Source organism: Mytilus californianus, unplaced genomic scaffold (genome assembly GCF_021869535.1).
Source record: "Mytilus californianus isolate M0D057914Y unplaced genomic scaffold, xbMytCali1.0.p SCAF_9, whole genome shotgun sequence".
NCBI lineage: Eukaryota > Metazoa > Mollusca > Bivalvia > Mytilida > Mytilidae > Mytilus > Mytilus californianus.
The window spans coordinates 58,020,654-58,040,326 of NW_026262745.1; the positions used below are offsets into that span (position 1 = coordinate 58,020,654).

The 19,673-nt window shown below is 31.1% G+C and overlaps 1 protein-coding gene across 1 annotated transcript in view; it reads right to left on the reverse strand.

Annotated features, from left to right (window-relative positions):
* LOC127716217 (transmembrane protein 272-like) overlaps positions 1-19,316 on the reverse strand; it is a 56,895-nt gene extending 37,579 nt beyond the window's left edge. Inside the window, exon 1 of the mRNA XM_052222330.1 lies at positions 19,071-19,316. Within this exon, the coding sequence (XP_052078290.1) occupies positions 19,071-19,286 (216 nt within the window). The 5' untranslated portion in view covers positions 19,287-19,316. The remainder of the gene's footprint in view (positions 1-19,070) is intronic.
* Positions 19,317-19,673: the final 357 nt, after the last annotated feature.

The window sequence follows — 19,673 nt, forward strand, 5'->3', positions numbered from 1 at the left end:
GTTTGGTTATTTTGATTCAAAGTCAAACTTTTTCCTACGTATGTATAATATAACAAATATTAATATTTAGTTAACAAGGTACGATGCAAATAAAAGAAAAAGAAAGCACTACTGTAATGATATAAATACACGAATGATTAGAACACAAGCTTGGTTTTCTTTTCCGAAGTACGTTATATGCTTTAATTAAATGCAATACTGTCAATTGTGCATTTCCTGTAAAATGGCGTTTGGAACATTACATATGCATTATGAACAAAATCCTGTAATTGTTTCGAACGTTAACCAAATGATTATTATTTAAGCTTTCTCAATTTTGTATAATTTGATAAATTGATATTCAGGAAAATGAGCGGAAAGTCGTTACGGTGTAATACCACCAAATCATAGTACGTCACATCCGGTTGCATACGAAAATAGGTCGAAAAAAAATATTCCCTTGAATTTGACAGTTGTAGGTAATTGATCCTACATTTCATTGCAGTAAAACATTTCTGGGTCATAAACATATATCTTGGGTATTTCAAAGCACCATTAATTTTTTATTTGGGGTTTCTATAGAATATTTTGGAAACTTGAGGTTACATGGTTACTCAAGCTTGTATACAGGTTAAAAAAGGGGGAAAATTTGATTGGTTAACTTCCAGTGAAGGTTATTTTCTTATATGCAATGAAATGTTATGTGAAATTTTTTCTATAGTACTGGACAGGATCAAACTTTACTCATGCTAAGTATTTCTTTATTTGAAACAAAGATAAATTCTGCACAATTTTTTGAAAAGTGCAAATTTAACAAAGACTAATAGGGGAAAATCAATGGTGGTATTACACCTTACTGTACATTAATAGATCATTATAATCTGGGATTCATAATCTTTGGTGCCAGTGCCAGTGCCAAAGGATTTTATACTATTATGCAAAACTTAGTGTAACATGTAATTTGATAAGACGAAACTGTAAATTTCTGAACATTTATTTCACGATTGGTGATCTGTCATTGCTTGTGCAGACTCATATAATATGTTTATGATTTAACAAAATAAAAAAATGATTTTCATTTTGATTTGGTTCATTTGTAAAAAAAACCAAAGACGTTCATCTTTCTTTCTTTTCTCATTGCCATTTTGACATTTCAAACTTCTAGCTTGACAATTTAAAATTTTATCTACACGTTCATCAGTTCAAAGTGGATAAATTTGCACGTCCAATGTGATATTTATTTGTATTAATTGCAATTTCTCAATCTCTTGTTTTCATTTCCATATTCGACCTTAACTTTTCTCTCTTCTAACTTGAAATTGAGAAATATAACCTGAAACTAAGAAATATCAACTTGGAACTTTTAAATGTTCTTTCGGTATTCAATGTGACATCACATATGTGAATATCTTTTAAGGAATATAACCAGCGGATAATCATTATTTGATTCAAAAATATATGAAAATGATTGTTTGTCAGTTAAATACACATGAATGAAAGATAATTTCTTTTTGTTATTTTGTGTTCTTCTCATTGCCTTTGTTCTTGATGCTTAGTGGAGAGAGTTATAGACGTATAGTTAATGTTCCTATGATTATTAACCTTTCGACGCTAATATTTTGTTTTTATGTGGGGTCAACAAAGAGACTGATCTGAAGTATTGTAACCATTAGACAACCAAATGAACAGGTATTGATCTATTTTTACTTTACATTGCTTTAACAACTAATTATCTTAGTTAACTACTCTGGTGTAACACAACTTGCATTACTTTAAAAATCGCTAATCTTTTTTTTTTTTTGGTAAATAAAAAGTTACCATAAGCTAAGATCATGTATGTTTTGCCAGTAAAATGAATAGTTGTATTAATTCCTTCTGTATGTAAGTAAAAATATAGATTATTTATTTCGATTGGTCACAGAGGGCTTAAACCAGGATGATGTTTCATTAATACAAATTAATTAAATAATATCTTCCTGTTTTTTGTGCTTATCTCTTCGAATGTATGCATGTTTTCTTGTTTATCAATAAAAGTTCACATATTTGGTCACTATGGACCATGACTGCACTTCGTTCTGCTTCGATTATTTTTCGATTGTTTCCTCCCAAGCATACTGTTTATTGTGTCAACAGAAAGGAATTCCCTTAACTTAACCGTCGTGAGTATTAGCCGATGGAATGATGATATATATTTCTAATTAGCTGTAGCAGTTTACATTGTGTTATATTTAAAACCGTAAACATATAAATAGATACCAATTCATGTACGATTTCAATTGATAACTACTTATTTGAATAATTATTAATAATAATGGTGCTTTCAACTGGATTCATTTACCACATTTTGTGTTAATCAGTTTATATTATAAAAGCGTATATTCTTTCATCCGAATTGGTGTACGTATTCGTATTATACGCGAGGCGTGTTTAAATATTACTATATTTAGTAAGCACCTCCTCCCACTTCACAAAAAAAAATATAAAAAAAATAAAACAAGAAACACAAGCCACAACAATAAAAAAACAACGAGATACAAAAAATGTAAAGCGACCTGAATGAATATTTACAGTTACAAATCCCACTGCTGAATTACTTACATAGCACATTTGTCTTCTACTATCTAATAATGTTACTGGGCTTAACATTTTAATTCCATATTGGGACCTTAATTACAGTTTCGATATTTGAGACGAAACGCAATTCGGAATATCTCAAAAAAGGGGAAAAGGATGCTTGCTGGTTGGTATAAGCAATCTTTGTTAATTATTCCCCAATAATGTTACATCAAAATATAAATAACGAAATTAAAGAAAGCAGATTTTGTTTCAGCAATTTGAACAATTTTCAAGTGTTTTATTTATTTATTTAAATTGATATTTAAGATGTATCGAAACACCACCTAAAGTATAGAGTACGGCAAGATCTTAGTGTGTCTTTTGAATTATGTTTAGGAGTTGGCCTGCGTTGTTGTTTCAATGTTTTGAAAATGTTTCCAGTCTGACTCATGTGCCTATGGGAAGTTAGGAAACTACGATGCAGTGGTTGTTGTCGGTTGCTGTCTGTTAAATTTGGTTATCGTTTATTGATTTGTCATATATGAGGCTGTCGGTTTTTGAATTGCTTCAAAATTAGTCATGTCAGATCTTTTCTAGCTGACTATACGGTATGGGGTTTGCTCATTAGTTGCGGCAGTTATGTGACCTGGTATTATTGTAGTCCCCGCTATGTTGGACTATGTTTAATAGTTGTGTCATTGCCAATCATATCACATCCCTTTTGTTATATCATGTGTCGAGATGAATAGCAGCACAAACAAACGTGATGTGTGCACTTTATACATGAACATATTTTCGTTATGAAATAGAATAAGAAAGCAGTACCAAGCCATGGCTTAATTACCCAGACGTTTGAGATATGTTGCTTTATTTTAACATGTCTAGACATTTCTGTCAATTAAAGTTTTTTTTTTTTTTTTTTTTTTTTTTTTTTATATATATATACTAAACAGCATTAAATCTTTCATTAACAATTGCTTAAAACCCGGCATTTTTAAGTACAAGCGTCTATAAGTCATGGAATAATTTTATCATAGTTATGTTTTATAACGACACGCATGCAATCACTCAGGACATAACGAAGGAAGACGGCCAATTACTTTTCAGTAGTATATTATTAGTTCTAAAGTGCAGTCAACTTAAACATGTTGAGGACGTGACAATTATAAGATCGTTATTTACTTAATTTGTCCTAAGGGATGTTGTTCCATACAATGCACAGCAGTTTATGGCGTAATAATTACGTTTAGAGGAAAATGGAATTGTTGTGGTCGTTTAATACAGTAAACTTGTCTCACAGTGTGATATTTGGTGAACTGATTATGTAAGATATACATTTGAAGACACCATCGACAAGTCTCATCTTTGAAAACATCGGTTATTATAAATTCCGAAAATTATTTGTTCTAAAAAAAAATCAAAACGACGACTCCATTGATTATCTTTAGGATATATTTTTGTTGGGTGCAAACACATGACCAAGTGTATATAGAATTTTTGTTTTTTGACAGCAATAATACGCGGAGATTCGGGCTTTTCCGATGTTTGCTTTTGTTGTTTTCGTGTTATGGATCCGCTTCCTTGTCTCCGAACCGATTGACGCTTTATAGACCCTTGGTTCTTACGAACCATCGTTCCTTTCCTGGTCAATATTGACATCTCCTAGTTCATTACAAACATATGAAATGTCGTTTATTAAATCAACAATATGTTCACAGTGTTGTTTAACAACCTCATATCTTTATAAAACTGACGAGTTGCATTTACATCACTGGCATTTCGTCTAATCTAGTTATGTCATATTTTCACTTAATAATTTACAGATTAAACAGTGCCTCTACATATCCCAATAGTGTTTTCCTAATTGAAAACAAATATTTCCAGGTAAACGATTTAACTTTGTCATTTATTACTATGATGAATATCCGACGGCTTAATCACAAATACTGGGATTTTAACGATCTGCCTACCAGAAAATGTCAACGGCATACATGTCTTTTCATAAAATATCAAGGAATTATCTTAAAATTTCCGATAGACTTTGATACAGTATAATGATGCATTACCTTGTGTTGGTGAACACGACCTTTTTATTGAAATTACCATGTTTGGGACATTCGTAAAGCTAATTGATTGATGTCGAAAAAAAATACACAATTGAAAAGGATCATTTCAAATTAGTCTTTTTGTAATATTAAAAGCCAGTTCCGACCAGCTGATGCTACAACAATATTCTTGCAGATGCAAGATGGTTAAAAAGGTAAAATAAATGACTAGTTAATCGAAGCATATTAACAAATCTATTTTCGTAAGGCAACATTTCCTCAAAGCAATGTCAATGTTCAGTACAGCGCTTTTGATCGATCGTATTAAACAATTTAACAACATGATTTCAAATGATGTCCAATGTATTGAAATACCATTTTAACATGAGTCATTAAAACGGTGTCTTACGGTTTTGTATAGATGTGTTGTCTTTGCCTAGTGCTTCTGACTGATTTAAGGCTCGTTATTTGTTGTCAAGGTTGTGTGCACATATACATATTAAACTGTGTCATCTTATTGCATAACTGACATGTTAAAACATTAAAAAGAGAGAAAAAAAATAGCAAGTATCATATAGATTATATATTTGAAACCAAACATTTTAATTTAATTGGCGCACACTGTTACTTAAAAAAAACAAAGTTACATTTTAAAATCAAGATGCCTCAAATCCTTTAAAGTGTCTGACAGAATCTGCAATATGCATCAATTTTCTAAAATAGGATGGCTGGTATTGAATTTGAAAACAAAAATTTGTTGTTTTGCTTGCAAATTGCCCCCGTATTCAATTGATGTCATTTAATTTATTTGAAGTAAAACGTAATCTCCAATTGATGCATTTCTGTACCCACGTGCGTAAATGACGATCTTTATGACAACGATCATTTAGTTTTATACCATTTGCTCTACTGCTTTCAAATTGTTGTTTTATATTCTAGAAGATCACATATCAGGAAGTTATGTCAACTGAAAGTAGCAATTATCTTTCATGCAAGACAGTTTTCCCTTTAGGAAACATCAAGATATTCATATTTCAAGGATTGACTTGTAATAACACAAAACATAATAATGATCGTGGCCTTATCAAAATGGATTTCAAAATATCATTTGACAAAATAGTCAATGATTGGTGAAGTTTCGTCAGATATTTGTTCAAAAATTTTGAGAACCCATCCTGATGAAATCGCGTTGACTCCAAAGTTAGTGAAACCTGAAAGCGTTGAAATGGTTAACATGTCTTGTTATATATGTGTTTGCATTACATTTCGGACAAAACCAAATTCAACAAATTAACGAAAGGGATTAGTATAATGCGTAAATTTAAATTTAAGACGAGCATCGTATTTTTTTTAGATTCAAGAAAGTGACCAAATGTCTGATTTGCGTAAACATATGTAGTAAACATGTACAATACATTCTCAGACATCACAACAAGCATTCTTCTCGTTTACTATCCTAAAATGAAAGTCAGTAATAGTACATGTATATCTAACGGTTGAAACCTGTATCAAGAATACATTATTACTTTTTATGGGACTGTTGATATTTCGTATACACTTTCAAAATCCAGGTAAACAAACATATTATCTCATAAAACGTATCATCGACACTTAGAACGTAACCAGCATCAGTTGACTTGGATTTTAAAAAAAACAAGTTATTTACCAATAGGGTGTCAATGACCCGATTATTACAACTCCAGATCTAAATCTGATGTCAATTTGATTTTAATTATTAAATAACGATTAATCAATGTCCATTCCCCCAACAGCGGAAATAAAATACACATCGGCCACAATCAAAACGCATATTATGACACAATAGTATAGCAACGATTTCATTTTAATTTCACTTTAAAAATCTTGTTAAATTTTGAGATATTTACAGATAAATCAAACACACTGCATCAACTTGAACAGACACTTCGAAAATATCGTCAGCAAGATGAATTGACTCTTAAAAATTACAAGACATACTAGTTAACTGATATCCTTGTCAATGACTTGGTAGTTACATTTTCAGATGTAAAACTGCTCTATAATTGTTTTTGTAATTATAAAATTAATCAAAGACCATTTCCTATAACAGCTGCAATAAAATGCATATCCGTCACAATAACAATACATGCTATATGCAGTTCAGTGTTTCTATTGTTCCGTTGTTTTCCTTTTATAGTTGATGTGTTTCTATCGGTTTTGGTTTGTAACTCGGATTTGTGTTCGCTTAATCGATGTATGATTATTGAACAGAGGTATACTACTGTTGCATTTATATATGACAATACTATCTCACCGATTTATTATTTTATTTTCTTTTAAATATCAGCGCAAACTTTAAAAAAATAATTTAACATAATAGAAAGTCAGTTGTGCAACAAAATGATTTTGAAAAGTTGCATATGTCATTACCTCTTTAAGGATATTGATAACATAATGTTCACAAACAAGCAACCAAAATGCAATCTTGCAATTTGTCAACCAGAATTTCCTGATTGAAACTTGAATTAACCACTGCTGTAAACAATACACCTTATCGCTATTTGTCCGCCATTACTGGACATCACACAAGTTCCCGTAAAATTTTGACGTCATAATAGAAAATATCTGACGCCACAATGGAAAAGTGATTGTTGTGTGACGTCAAAAGTTCGAGCGGGACAGATTATCGGGTCAAGCGGGAATAGCGATAAGGTGTATACAGTATATGCCTTTATATAATAATGTTTCCTCATCGTCTCATTATAACTGATAACCCGTCTAAATACATTTTACAAAGTTTTACATAAAAATTGGCATTTCTGCTGTAAAGCCAGTGATTTCTGTTGCAATGTTGACAACTATTCTCAGGAAAGAATTGATCGAGTGTCCATGGCCATAACTTTTAAACAGATGTGTACATGTTCTACGATGTGGAACAATGACAATAACAGTTGTAGCTATTATTTTATCAATTTGTATTGTAAAAGGATCCACTTCTTCAATTCATCTGTAATTATTATTCATTTGCAACACACACATGTAATAGTAATGCATTTACAGAACTCAAAATCATTGAGCTGCGTTTATCCATATTGCATGCATGAATACAGCTATAAAGGAAGTTGCAACTTCAGTAAATGCTATCCTGCAATACCTCATCTTTTTTACATACATCTCATATAACAGTCTCACTAACTTTAATATTAAATTCAAGATCAATACAACCATACTCTGCAAAATATATAAAAAAAAAAAAAAAAAAAAAAACGCACACTGTATATTTCTTAACAAAACTGAATTATTCGTTCCCAAATTCGTTGTTTTAAGCAATGCTTTTAGCAATACATCTCCTTTTAAAGCAGTATATCCTTATTCTATTGGTAAAAATGTACAAGACTATTCGACGTCTTAATAAGATATTCAAATCAGTAATTTTAGCAAGGTATATGTGTCTTGGCTGCATGTTTAAATTTAAAAAAAAAAGCATTTTGTAAAGGGTATTCATTTAGTTAATATATGTGTAACTGCAAATCCTTAAAACAGAATGTAATTTACGAAATAAAATGAAATAAGGTAATATCACCCCCCCCCCCCCCCCCCCCCCCCCCCCCAAAAAAAAAAAAAAATCATATGCATTTCTGTCGATAAGGCAACATAATCATAAGAAAAGAAATGTTTGTGCAAAGACAAAATAATTGAAGAAAAAAAGAAACAAAAATCACTGCAACAATTGCATAAAAAACATCGAATCTGTCGATACCTGTATTTCGGCATTGCTCAAGGTAATTTTTTCCTGACTGTAACTGACGTTTTTAAACTAACTCCATTTCATGTTGGATTTGTACTGGATAATATTTTAGTCTTACTTGCCTCCTTTTTTTAATTAGTTATTATTAGCTTTGAACTAGCTGTCAGTATCTGCGAGTACTCTTAGATCTGTACTTAGCGTCATTTTTGTTGTGGGCATGTATAAGTACCCTGTCACGTCCTGTGATTTTGTTAGATGTATTTCTGATTTGAATCGATCTGATGAGTTAAACCCCTTTCAACTGATTTTTATAGTTTGTTTCTATGTTCTACTGTTACACCACTGTCCCGGATTAAAATGGGATTGGTTTGGGTTGGCGCCTTCAAACTAGTTTTACCCCGCCATATGATGTATGTACCTGTCGTAAGTCGGGGCCTGTAATTCAGTGATTGTTCTTTGTTGTAGTATATCATATTTATCTTTGGTTCTTTACTTTGTACATAACTCAGACTGTTAGTTTTCTCGATGGAATTGTTTTACACTTTTGGCATTTCGGGGCCTTTCATAGCTGATTATGCGGTATGGGTTTTGCTCATTTTGAAGACTGAACGGTTACCTATCATTGTTAATTTCTATTTCTCTCTTATGGAGAGTTGTATCATTGGCAATCATACCACAGCTTCTTATTTTTATCTTTAGATATCTTTTCAAAAAACTTCAGAAGAAGAAATAGCTTTGAATTATAAGACTATATTGTATTACAAGTTCATAGATGATCATTTAAAAAAAAAAATTCTTTCTGAAAAAAGAAATAAGAAAAAATAAACAAACAAAACCAAACAAAACCAAACAAAACCAAACAAAAAACATTGTTAATCGTGCACATCAGAATTTTTTTCCCTAAAGTGTCAACACATTCAGTAGTATGAAAAAAAAATAATACAATATGTAGGGATGACCTGACAGTAATACAAATTAATAGATGTTAATTTATTAATACATTGAATATGAAGTTGATCTGATTCCCAGCTTGTCAAAGTTGATAGCATGAGAGCAAACAAATCATTTTCCAGAATTATATTTACTATACATAAACACGAAGCAGATATTTTTAGAGATGAAAATGATTATTCAAAGGACTAACAATAACAGTTTCTTGTGGTGGTGCTTGGCAAAAAAAAAAAGAGAAAACGGAATGATCTACAGTAGCTTAACAGGTATGCCTTTATACAGGCTAACAGCTGTAAAGGATGGGGTAACATATAAAAATCTACGTTTAAATCCTTCGTTGATTTTGATTTCAGAAACATGCATGAAAATGCCAACATTAAAATATAAAGAAAGATTATGTATGATACAGGTAAAAAATACTGCAAACCAACAACAACGAAGCAAAATTACATGTAAGAGTCAACATCCATGTTTATTCTCAACAAAAACAAATGGTCATTTTTTTTTTATTCAACAACAAGTTGTACTACTGAGTTAACAATGTTCTTCACTAGTCCAGCATTCCAATGAAGAGTCCCTGTTTGTTTATACCAGAAATCCAGGGTTGTTTTCCGGTAAGCATCATTACATTGAATTAACACTAGTTTTGATTACGGCTAAATTATAACATTATCAGCAATGAAATCAAAAAAATATATATCAATGAGATGTATTTATACAACAATTTACTATATATATCACCTAGCAATTATTTGTGCGTATAGTTTCCGCAAGAAAATTATATTTCTTCCGTGTACGTGTTAATTTTTATTCAAAATTACAATTAAATATCTTCCTAGTTTGTCAAACCGGCTATGACTTTTTTTTAAATGTGATATAGCCTATTCAAAAGTATGTCTGAGGTCGTTTCGAGGTAGTAACAAAAAATAAAGATTGCCATGAACAGAGCCCTGTTTCCCCTCCCTGGACAAGATTTTGTTTTAACTTGGCTAAGTGATTATATGCAGGAAAATGCATGAAAAGGAGATTGAAATCATGATTGTTGGGAAATATCTCACTGAAGTGCAAAGTCGATGGAGTTAAATATAGCCGTTCAATAGACGCCTCATCTGCTGTGCAATCGCTACAAATTTTCTGGTATGAATAATGATGACGACACAACTTCTCTGGCTAGATAAACAAACTATACTTTTGATATTGTTAAAACCTCGCACAAACATCAATGCTAATGACTTTTACCACTTACATGAACTTATCAAAGGCAAAGTGTACACCAGACCTATCAAACAAAGGATTTGACAATGAGTAAGCATAAAAAAAAGAGCCACGAAGAAAAAAATAATCAAAGTATTCTAAAAAACAACCATTCCCCATTCTTTTGATGTCCACTCTACGTGTCCTTTGTCAGTGGGTAATTATCATGTAGGTCTAATAATTAAAAACATAACGGTTTTCCACATGTCAACAATTTGAACAGACATGTTTGCAGATTTGTCAAAATTGTTTAACATATACACAAACTGTTTAGGGAAATTCAGTAACTAAGCCAGCTCACAATACCTTAAAAGAACAATTGTCAAATGGCTGTGAAATGGATTGAAAGACTTTTTATATTGCCATTCAAAACGGAACGAAATGTGGCTTGGAATATGATGAATTGTTTTTTTTTTGACATTCAGTATACTACAAAAAGTTTATTACTAGTATTTCCGATCGAACATACAAACATATTAAACCCCGACACACTCTGTATGAGCTTGTCAACTGCCAACGCAAGTGCCTGTAATTCAATGGTTATTGTTGGTGCATGTCTGTCATGTTTGTTTTTCGTAAATTATATTGTTATAAAAAGGTAATTTTCCCGTTTGCATTGTTTCACATTTTTTATGTCGCCTATTTTGTAGCTGACTATATTGGATGGGTTTTTCTCATTGTTAAAGTCCATTCGGTGACCTATAATTGCGTTAATCTATCTCATTTCTCTTTGAAAAAAAAGCCATGTGCGTACCTGTTACCGTAACTTTATTTAAACAATTTGTTCTAAACCTTCTGAAATGTTTAAAAAAAAATGAAAAATTACGCTGCAAATTCAAATATTTATTACGCTTTCTTTCATTTTTAAAATCAAAATTAGTTTTGTGAGAAGGTTCTTAAGTTTGTGTGTTGCTTGATTTGGTTTTTCTTTGCTATTGGTATATAAATGAACGTTTTGTGACAATAAGCAATGCATCAATATGCAATTAGGGTTCATTACTAGTACAACTGTTTAGATGAAGTTTGAATCATCTTTGAAAGTGATTATAACATTTCCGTATGGGGAAATCTCTATCAAAGACTAATAAATTGACAAGAAGACCGCAAAAAGGAAAACATACGTTCTTTGAAATTTAAAATAGAATGGCTTTTATGTTCCATCAATATTGCAAAATGTTTTGAGTTTAATCTGAACTCATACATTGTCATAGGATTAAAGCTTTCGGAATGAAATAAATGTCAAATACAATTTCCACCCTTTTTAATATGTATTATTATTTTTTGAAAAGCAAAAGTTATGCTCACTGATTGAAGTTCGGATGTATTGATTAATTGTTATGTGAATATAACATGAAAAATGTTTTTGCATTATTACGAAACACTATTATACAGAAAATAATATGCTGCATACACACTCCAATAAAACTATATTATGCATATACATTAGAAGATGTAGTATGAGTGCCAATGAGACAACTATCCATCCAAGTCACAATGTGTAAAAAGTAAACAATTATAACTCGTCTCACTATTTTTAATATGTACCACCTTTGATGTATTTAGTATGACAAAAACATTTTCACTTCTGTACTCGTACTATCATTAACAAATTTATTTTGTTAAAAAATGTTCCTGTACTCCTTACAACAAAATTAATATATTTTAATTAACATGTGTACATTACTATATTTAACGCTATTTTGTCCTAGGTTAAAGTTGTCTTTTTTGACAATAAAACATTTTTTTTATTTATATTGTGTCATTGATTAAACATATTCGTTCAGTGTATATTTACTTGTTTTTGTGTATTGTATTTTTGATCGAGTTTAGCCATTTCAATTGATATTTTATGGTGTTTCTTTTATATTGTAATGTTATACCACTGTTTCAGGTTAAAGTGAATTTTGGCGCAAGTTTAAACGTTTAAACCCGCTGCATTTTTATGCCCCTCTCCTACGTCAGTAACCTGTTTTTCAGTGGTTGTTATATGTTGTTGTGTTTCATAAGTGTTTCTCGTGTTTTATAAAGATTAGACCGTTAGCGTTCCTGTTTCAATTGTTTTACACTAGTCATGTTGGGGCCCTTTATAGCTTGCTGTTCGTTGTGATCCAAAGCTCCGTGGTGAAGGCCGTACTTTGACCAATAATTGTTTACATTTTTCACATTGTGACTTGGATTGAGAGTTGTCTCATTCGCACTCATACTTCGTCTTTCCAAAACGTTGGATATTTTTAGTGTTTCAGAGTTAAATGTGAACATAGGTTAGCCATGATAGGGTTTAAATGAAAATCGTGTATTTTGATAACGACTGATCACATCCGTCCTCCACAGGATATCTACATGATATATAAAATATGTTTTATAGACCTGATTAGTTGACACCTGTACTAATCAGTACCAGCATAAAATTCGCATAAAAAATGGAAAGATGGTGGTTTAGGCAATCTGTTTTCAGTCAAAGATTAATATATGTAGTTTTTAATCTGCTGTTTCATAATCTAAAGGATTCTTAATGCATGTTATGTGTGTATTGGTTGTACACCGCAATGGAAATCACGTTGCAACATCATTATTATTTCAATTCAAATCATTCGAATAATGGTTGTACCAATTGCAGTGACCATGCTATCAATGTTATATAACTCTTGCCTTTACTAGTGTTTTTCTGAGAGTTCGTTATTGACATGCCGATTTAACTACATTATGTCAGTCTGTATTAACTAGCAACTTTTAAGTAATAAAAAAAACGTATATATTGGCATTAACGTTTCTGTAAGACTTTCGGATTCTGATTGATCGTTACAAAATACTAATGCATCTAAAACACGTTTTTTTTTAAATACTGTATCATAGTTAAGTTCAGCGTGTTTGATTTGGTTCGAAATACAAGGATTCAAAACAAACTTACAGTGTATTCTTATATTTCTTTTCGCAAGCAACTAAAACTTCTACACACAATATATATAATACAAAAAAAATGAGCAAAACACATTTATTTGAACATATATCATCTGAAGATAATCCGCTTATTTCTAATCTGGCTTATTTTGATGTAAATCGACCGATGACATATAAATATCAGAATCTCAAAAGAGTTATTAAACAAGTTCTCACAGATTTTTGTTTGCACTAAAACAGTACAAAACACACACATATAGACAGTTATCTAAAAATTATTTTAGATGGAAACAGATGTAATATTAAAATAAAATATAGTGTACAAATGATTTAAAAGGAAGTTTATAAACTACAAAAGGAATAATATTCCAATCTTGAGAGATTGAAATATTTCGAGATTGTGTTCAAAGCAAATTGACCAATTTTAAAAACAAGATGGCAAAGATTGGAACAGGTACCACAGTATTTGTGTCAATGTATATTACTTAAAAACACAAGTGTATCGTAGCTTATTATGAACGACATACGATATGTATACATGATGCACTTAAACAATCTGTTACTCTATATCTCTAGCATGATTATATGCTATGAATATCAACCATTTGATTACTATACCAAAACTCTGAGCAGGATTTTTAACGTATCTATTCACAAAATTAGATATCGCAGGAACACAAATCAACATATCCGGATTTATTATGTTTACTGCAAACCACAATCCTAGCACAAACACAGAAAATACCTATTGTAAAGCGTTTTGTATGACCATGATGACCCGACTGGTGACTGTTCCAAAAACTTCACTCTTTAGTTGCGAGACTACTACTGTTGTGTGTTTCGAATAATGATTGGGAAATCATTCCCAAAAACACAGAAAAATTTCTTTCTAGAATACGGTATTTTGCTCATTGTTGAAGGCAGTAATCTGACCTATGATTCAAGTCAGTGCTAGTTGTGTTATTGCCAATCATATCACATCGCCTTCTTGTATATTAATAGTCGAGATGAAAAGCAGTACAAAAACACGTGATGTGTGCACTTTATACATGCACCTATTTTTGTAGTAGGATAAACTAAGAACACAGTACCAAGTCATGGCATAAATACACAAATGTTTAATAAAATGCTTTATCGTAACATGTTTAGACGTTTGGGTGAATTCAATTGTTTTTGTTTATTCTTGACAGCATTTACATCTTGCTGTATTTCTATAGCATCTGTTATAAGATCACCTTTGTATCAACAAACAATCATCCAAAAGTACAAGCGTCTATGAGTCCTGAAAATATTTAGTCATAGCTGTGATTAATCACGATAAACCTGCAATCAGTCAGGACGTGAAGAAAGAAGACAGCCAATTACTGTTTGGTAGTATTTTATTAGTTCTGCATCGCATTCAACCTGAGGACGTGACTAGTAAACGATCGTTATATAATTAAATTTGTTCCAACAGACGTTTTGACATACAGTCCACAGCAATATTATTTAAGGTTCATGGAATAAGTGTGGTCTTTATGCGCAGCAAATGGTCTCAAAAGGCAAAATTATGAACTGATTATGTAAAATATACCTTCTAAGAAGACATCGACATGTCTAATATTGGAATACATCGTTACTATCATTTTCTAAAAATATTTAGCTACAAATCTAAAAATAAAGCAAACAACTGATTGCATTGATGATCTATGGGTTAAAAATTATCAGATGGAAAGACACGAGCAACTTTATACAACATCACCACAGCTCGCTGTTGTCAGCTTAATGACACATTTATTATAAAGAATTTGTTCCATGGCCTTGCGATCGTAATAGTGACTGGGGTATAAACATATGCCTACCTGGACTTCTTTAGATCGACAATACAAGTCTTGCAAAACACGAGCGTCTTGTTCTTGTGTGGGATGTATAAAATTGCAACAATGTCCGGTAGCACTGAAGATGTTAAAACATATACCGTGTGTTGAGAAGGCCATGTTTTCTGTACATTAAGGAATGGGCCAGTTGCAAGGCCAAATCTCTGCTCCTATTCAAAATATTTTCTTGAACTGTGAGTCCACAATTCTCTTCAACTTCGTATAATATTTTGCCTTTTTAACTTTTATTTTCGAGCGATAGTGACTAATGAATTTTTTGTACACGAAACGCGCGTCTGGTGTTCAAAATGTTGATCCTGATATCTGTGATGAGTCTATTTATAAGGACTGCCCGTCCTTTGTCCCATTCGGCATATCCATGCAAACAGTACCTATTGTTCTACTGCAAAATGTTTCTCATAATTATGATACAACAGCTGTCACTGTTTGGTCAGCAAGCGATAACAAAATAGTTTTCAATACACAAAGTTATCTTTATAAGACACTGGAGATAAATTGTTTCCCCACTTTTCTGTCGTGTTTCTCTTTCTATACAATGCTGTATGTAATTATGCGTTTGTTCTTAATTGTTCTGATATATGTGTTCCATCTTGTGAAGTCGATGTAAGTAATATAATTGATAATTGGGAACAATGTATTACTGTTACCCGTATTCCTTCTGTGTATTAAGTTTTGTAAAATAGAAATGAAACTAAACGCAATAGTATTGTAAATTAAGGATTAAAGGCTTTCTCAAAGACGTTGTTAATAAAAATGTCTTATAATGCTTTGATATGTTATATTTACAATGAGGTGGTTACGAATGGTATAACAACATGATATAATATCAAATAGAAATAATATAACTAAATATATATAATGTTCCTGACTGAGTAATAGAAGTTTAAATTAGTTATATATTTTTTTTTTTTACTTAAACACGTATTTAGAAAGGGTCTACTTTATTCCCAGTGGTTGGATTCCTTGGCGACAATTCATGAGGTCTTGTCACTTACATTAAAGTGTGGTGTATTTATGAGTAATGGCATACAAAAAACATTGCAATCATTAAATAGAGTATCATTATCTATGCAGATCTATGGTTCATGTAGACAAAAATAAAACGTTTGCTTCTATTTGAATTTATTATACTATAAGGACTATTTTTAAAAAAATTTAATGACTTGAAGACATATCTATTTATTTCACAATTTTCGATTTAAATCGAGTTTGATTACTTCAAGTATGCTACGCGAGGTCAGTTGTCACATGAAATAAAAAATGAATGCTTTGCAATACATATTGCAATCAATGAAGAAATGAATACATCTGGTAACATTTAAACATAGTTAAATTAGATGCATTTTTGCTGAACAGGTATACATGCAACATATAGATGTGAAACACATATGATCTAATGTATGGGTACACTACATGTGCTATAAGCTGCTATAAGTACTTCCAAACAACATTTATGAGATCTGCACGAGTTGAAGTCTGAATTGTACGTCTTTTGATGGATGACATATGTTCACGTCCTCAGTTTTTTCTAGAAATAGGCCGCTATATATCATACTAAAAGTATGTGAGTTGGTTCAAAGCAAGCACGTTAATACATTAATTATACATCTATAATCATGCTCGTTTTCAATTTGAAATAATTATTTGCCGCTGCATGTTAAATTCCATCAATCATTATTCACAATTGCTGACGTTAAATGACAGGAAAAATGTATAACATAACAGTTTAAAGATATTGAAATGTTGGTTTCCGATGAGTAAAATAATAATGTAATTATTATAGGTTCAGTTGTTATCGATATGATTCCTCTATATTTCAAAATTTCTAAAAAAAAAATGGCATCTTCTTTATTCAGAGTGTTTTCATCGAATATTGAATTGCAAATTGAAACAACTTATTACAGCTGTTTTTTTTTTAAATTTAAAAATGAAAAGTATTTATAAGCGGAATGTTTTATGCCAGCAAGTTCAGTTAAAATTAGCCAAGGTTTATAGATACAAATAACTCGTTTGTACAGTTCAACAGGTTTGTTGAATTACGATTAAACAAAATTTACCCTTTGTATTTGGCAAACAAGGAAACCAATTTACATGTATATGATACTTTCATCGAAGTCTGAATGAATAACATTGTGATGCCACAGCATACAGCACCATTGATACATCAAAACTTTCATATGGTTTTATTCCCTTGTTATCTATGATAGGTACCACGTTTGTGTTTATCAGATATTCGACATCATCAATCTAATTTCTTAGTTTAAATGATTTGATGAGAATTTTCAAATTTTTAGCTCAAGATTATATTTGATACTTATTCATGTATTTCTTCCTAACTAATACCCTTCTTATACGTGTGGATAAGAAATATTTATTTTGCGATCAATTAAGCATTAAATAATTTATCCGCATGACGGGTTTAACTTCTCTGAGACATTTCATACTGAAATGCCATTTCAATATTTATACCACTTACATGTACCTATGTTAGAGTAATATTCACTTTGCTTTTAAAATGAAAATATTTCATATTTAACGGAAATATATATTATCTGTGATAACAACGTCACGATTGTTTACCCTATTTTTCAATATTTTATAGAATAAAGAGAACCTGCTAAATTATCAATCTATATTATCGACATGAATTTTGAGTATTTAAAGATTAGAAATTTGTTTTGCAAAATAGAAACTATTAAATGCAGAATGCAAAAATTTTGAAAATAAAAAAAATAAAAATTGATTCAATTCAGATTTGAGTGCAATTAAGTAACATAACAATTGTTTTTTTTAATGAAATTTGAACATTAAAACAGTATAATATAATACATGAGAAAGAATGTACCTGCATACTCGTATTCAAAGCTCGATAGTTGTATTTGTTATAACGGGAAAGAAATCAAGCATATTTAAATATCAGCAGTTCATGAAAAAAAAAGCAAATCTTATAGTGAAAACAATCGGAATCGAGTAAGGCCAGGAATGTTCTAATATTTCTAGTCTAAAATCTGGAACATAATGTTCCTTACCTCTTCAACGAGACGAAACAGGAACATATATAGCATCAATTTTCGTGGTTCCTATAGGATAATGAAAACCATACGTTTTGTATGGACAAACAAGCGCACGCTTTGCACATGATGCACAATTAGAAATAGCATGAAATGAAAAAAATATGTCGCAACAAGAAATGAATTGAACACTTCAATATAATGAACAAATAGCACACAAAGCTTTTGTGTGAATTAAAAGCGCCAACTCAAAACTGCAATGTTTGTGAATCCAAAGATATTTCCAATCTATGAGACCAATCAAAACATTAATTTCTAGAAATGTATACTAGATATCAACTTATCGTATTTATGTATAAACCAATAATTAATTGCAAACTTATACGTCTGCGCATAAAATAGAAAATAAAACAAACAATTAAATAAACCAATTGCATGTTGTAAGCAAACGGGTCTTCAATTCTTATGGTAAATACACACGATTGTTAAAAGATTAAATTGGCGTGTTTTAAAATATTTTACTGTTATTTCGCAAACTTTGACCTTGTACAATGAAGACACCAGTTAATTCAAAAAGTAAAACACGAAAAATAAACCATTCCTTAGATTAGGATGAACTATTTTGAAGATTTACATCAAAGTAGAAATTGACGACAAATGTTCTTGAAGAATAGTCTCTTACGGACTTGGTGTTTGCAAAATAAGTACTCACGAAAACCGTTCTTTCAAAACAAATAACTTCAACGATAGTGCTGAAAAAATAAATACTTACAACAATAGTGCTTGCAACACTCCTTGTCGGCGACGACTGAGGATATTGAAATTCTTGTTTTTTTACAGCAATTACACGCGGAGATTCGGGCATTTCCGATGTTTGCTTTTGTTGTTTCCTTGTTATGGATCCACTTCCATGTTTCCGCAATGATTGTCGTTTTATAGATCCTCGATTCTTACGAACCATCGTTCCCTTCCTGGTCAACATTGACATCTCCTAGTGCATTACAAAATTATGAAATGTCGTTTATTAAATCAGCTATCTAATTCACAATGTTGTTTAAATAATCTCACACCTTTATAAAACTGATGAGTTGCATTCACAACACTGTCATTTCGTCTAATCCAGTTGTATCATATGTTTACTATGATTCAATCCTGCATCTACATATCCCGATAATGTTTTCCTTATTGAAAACAAATTTTCCCAGGTCAATGATTTCAACTTTTTTACTATGGTGAATATCCGGCAGCTGAATCACAAATACCGATATTTTAACGATCGTAATGGCAGGAAATGTCAACGGCATAAATGTCTTTTTATAAAATATCAAGGAATTATCTTAAAATTTACGATTGATTCTGATATAGTATGATGATA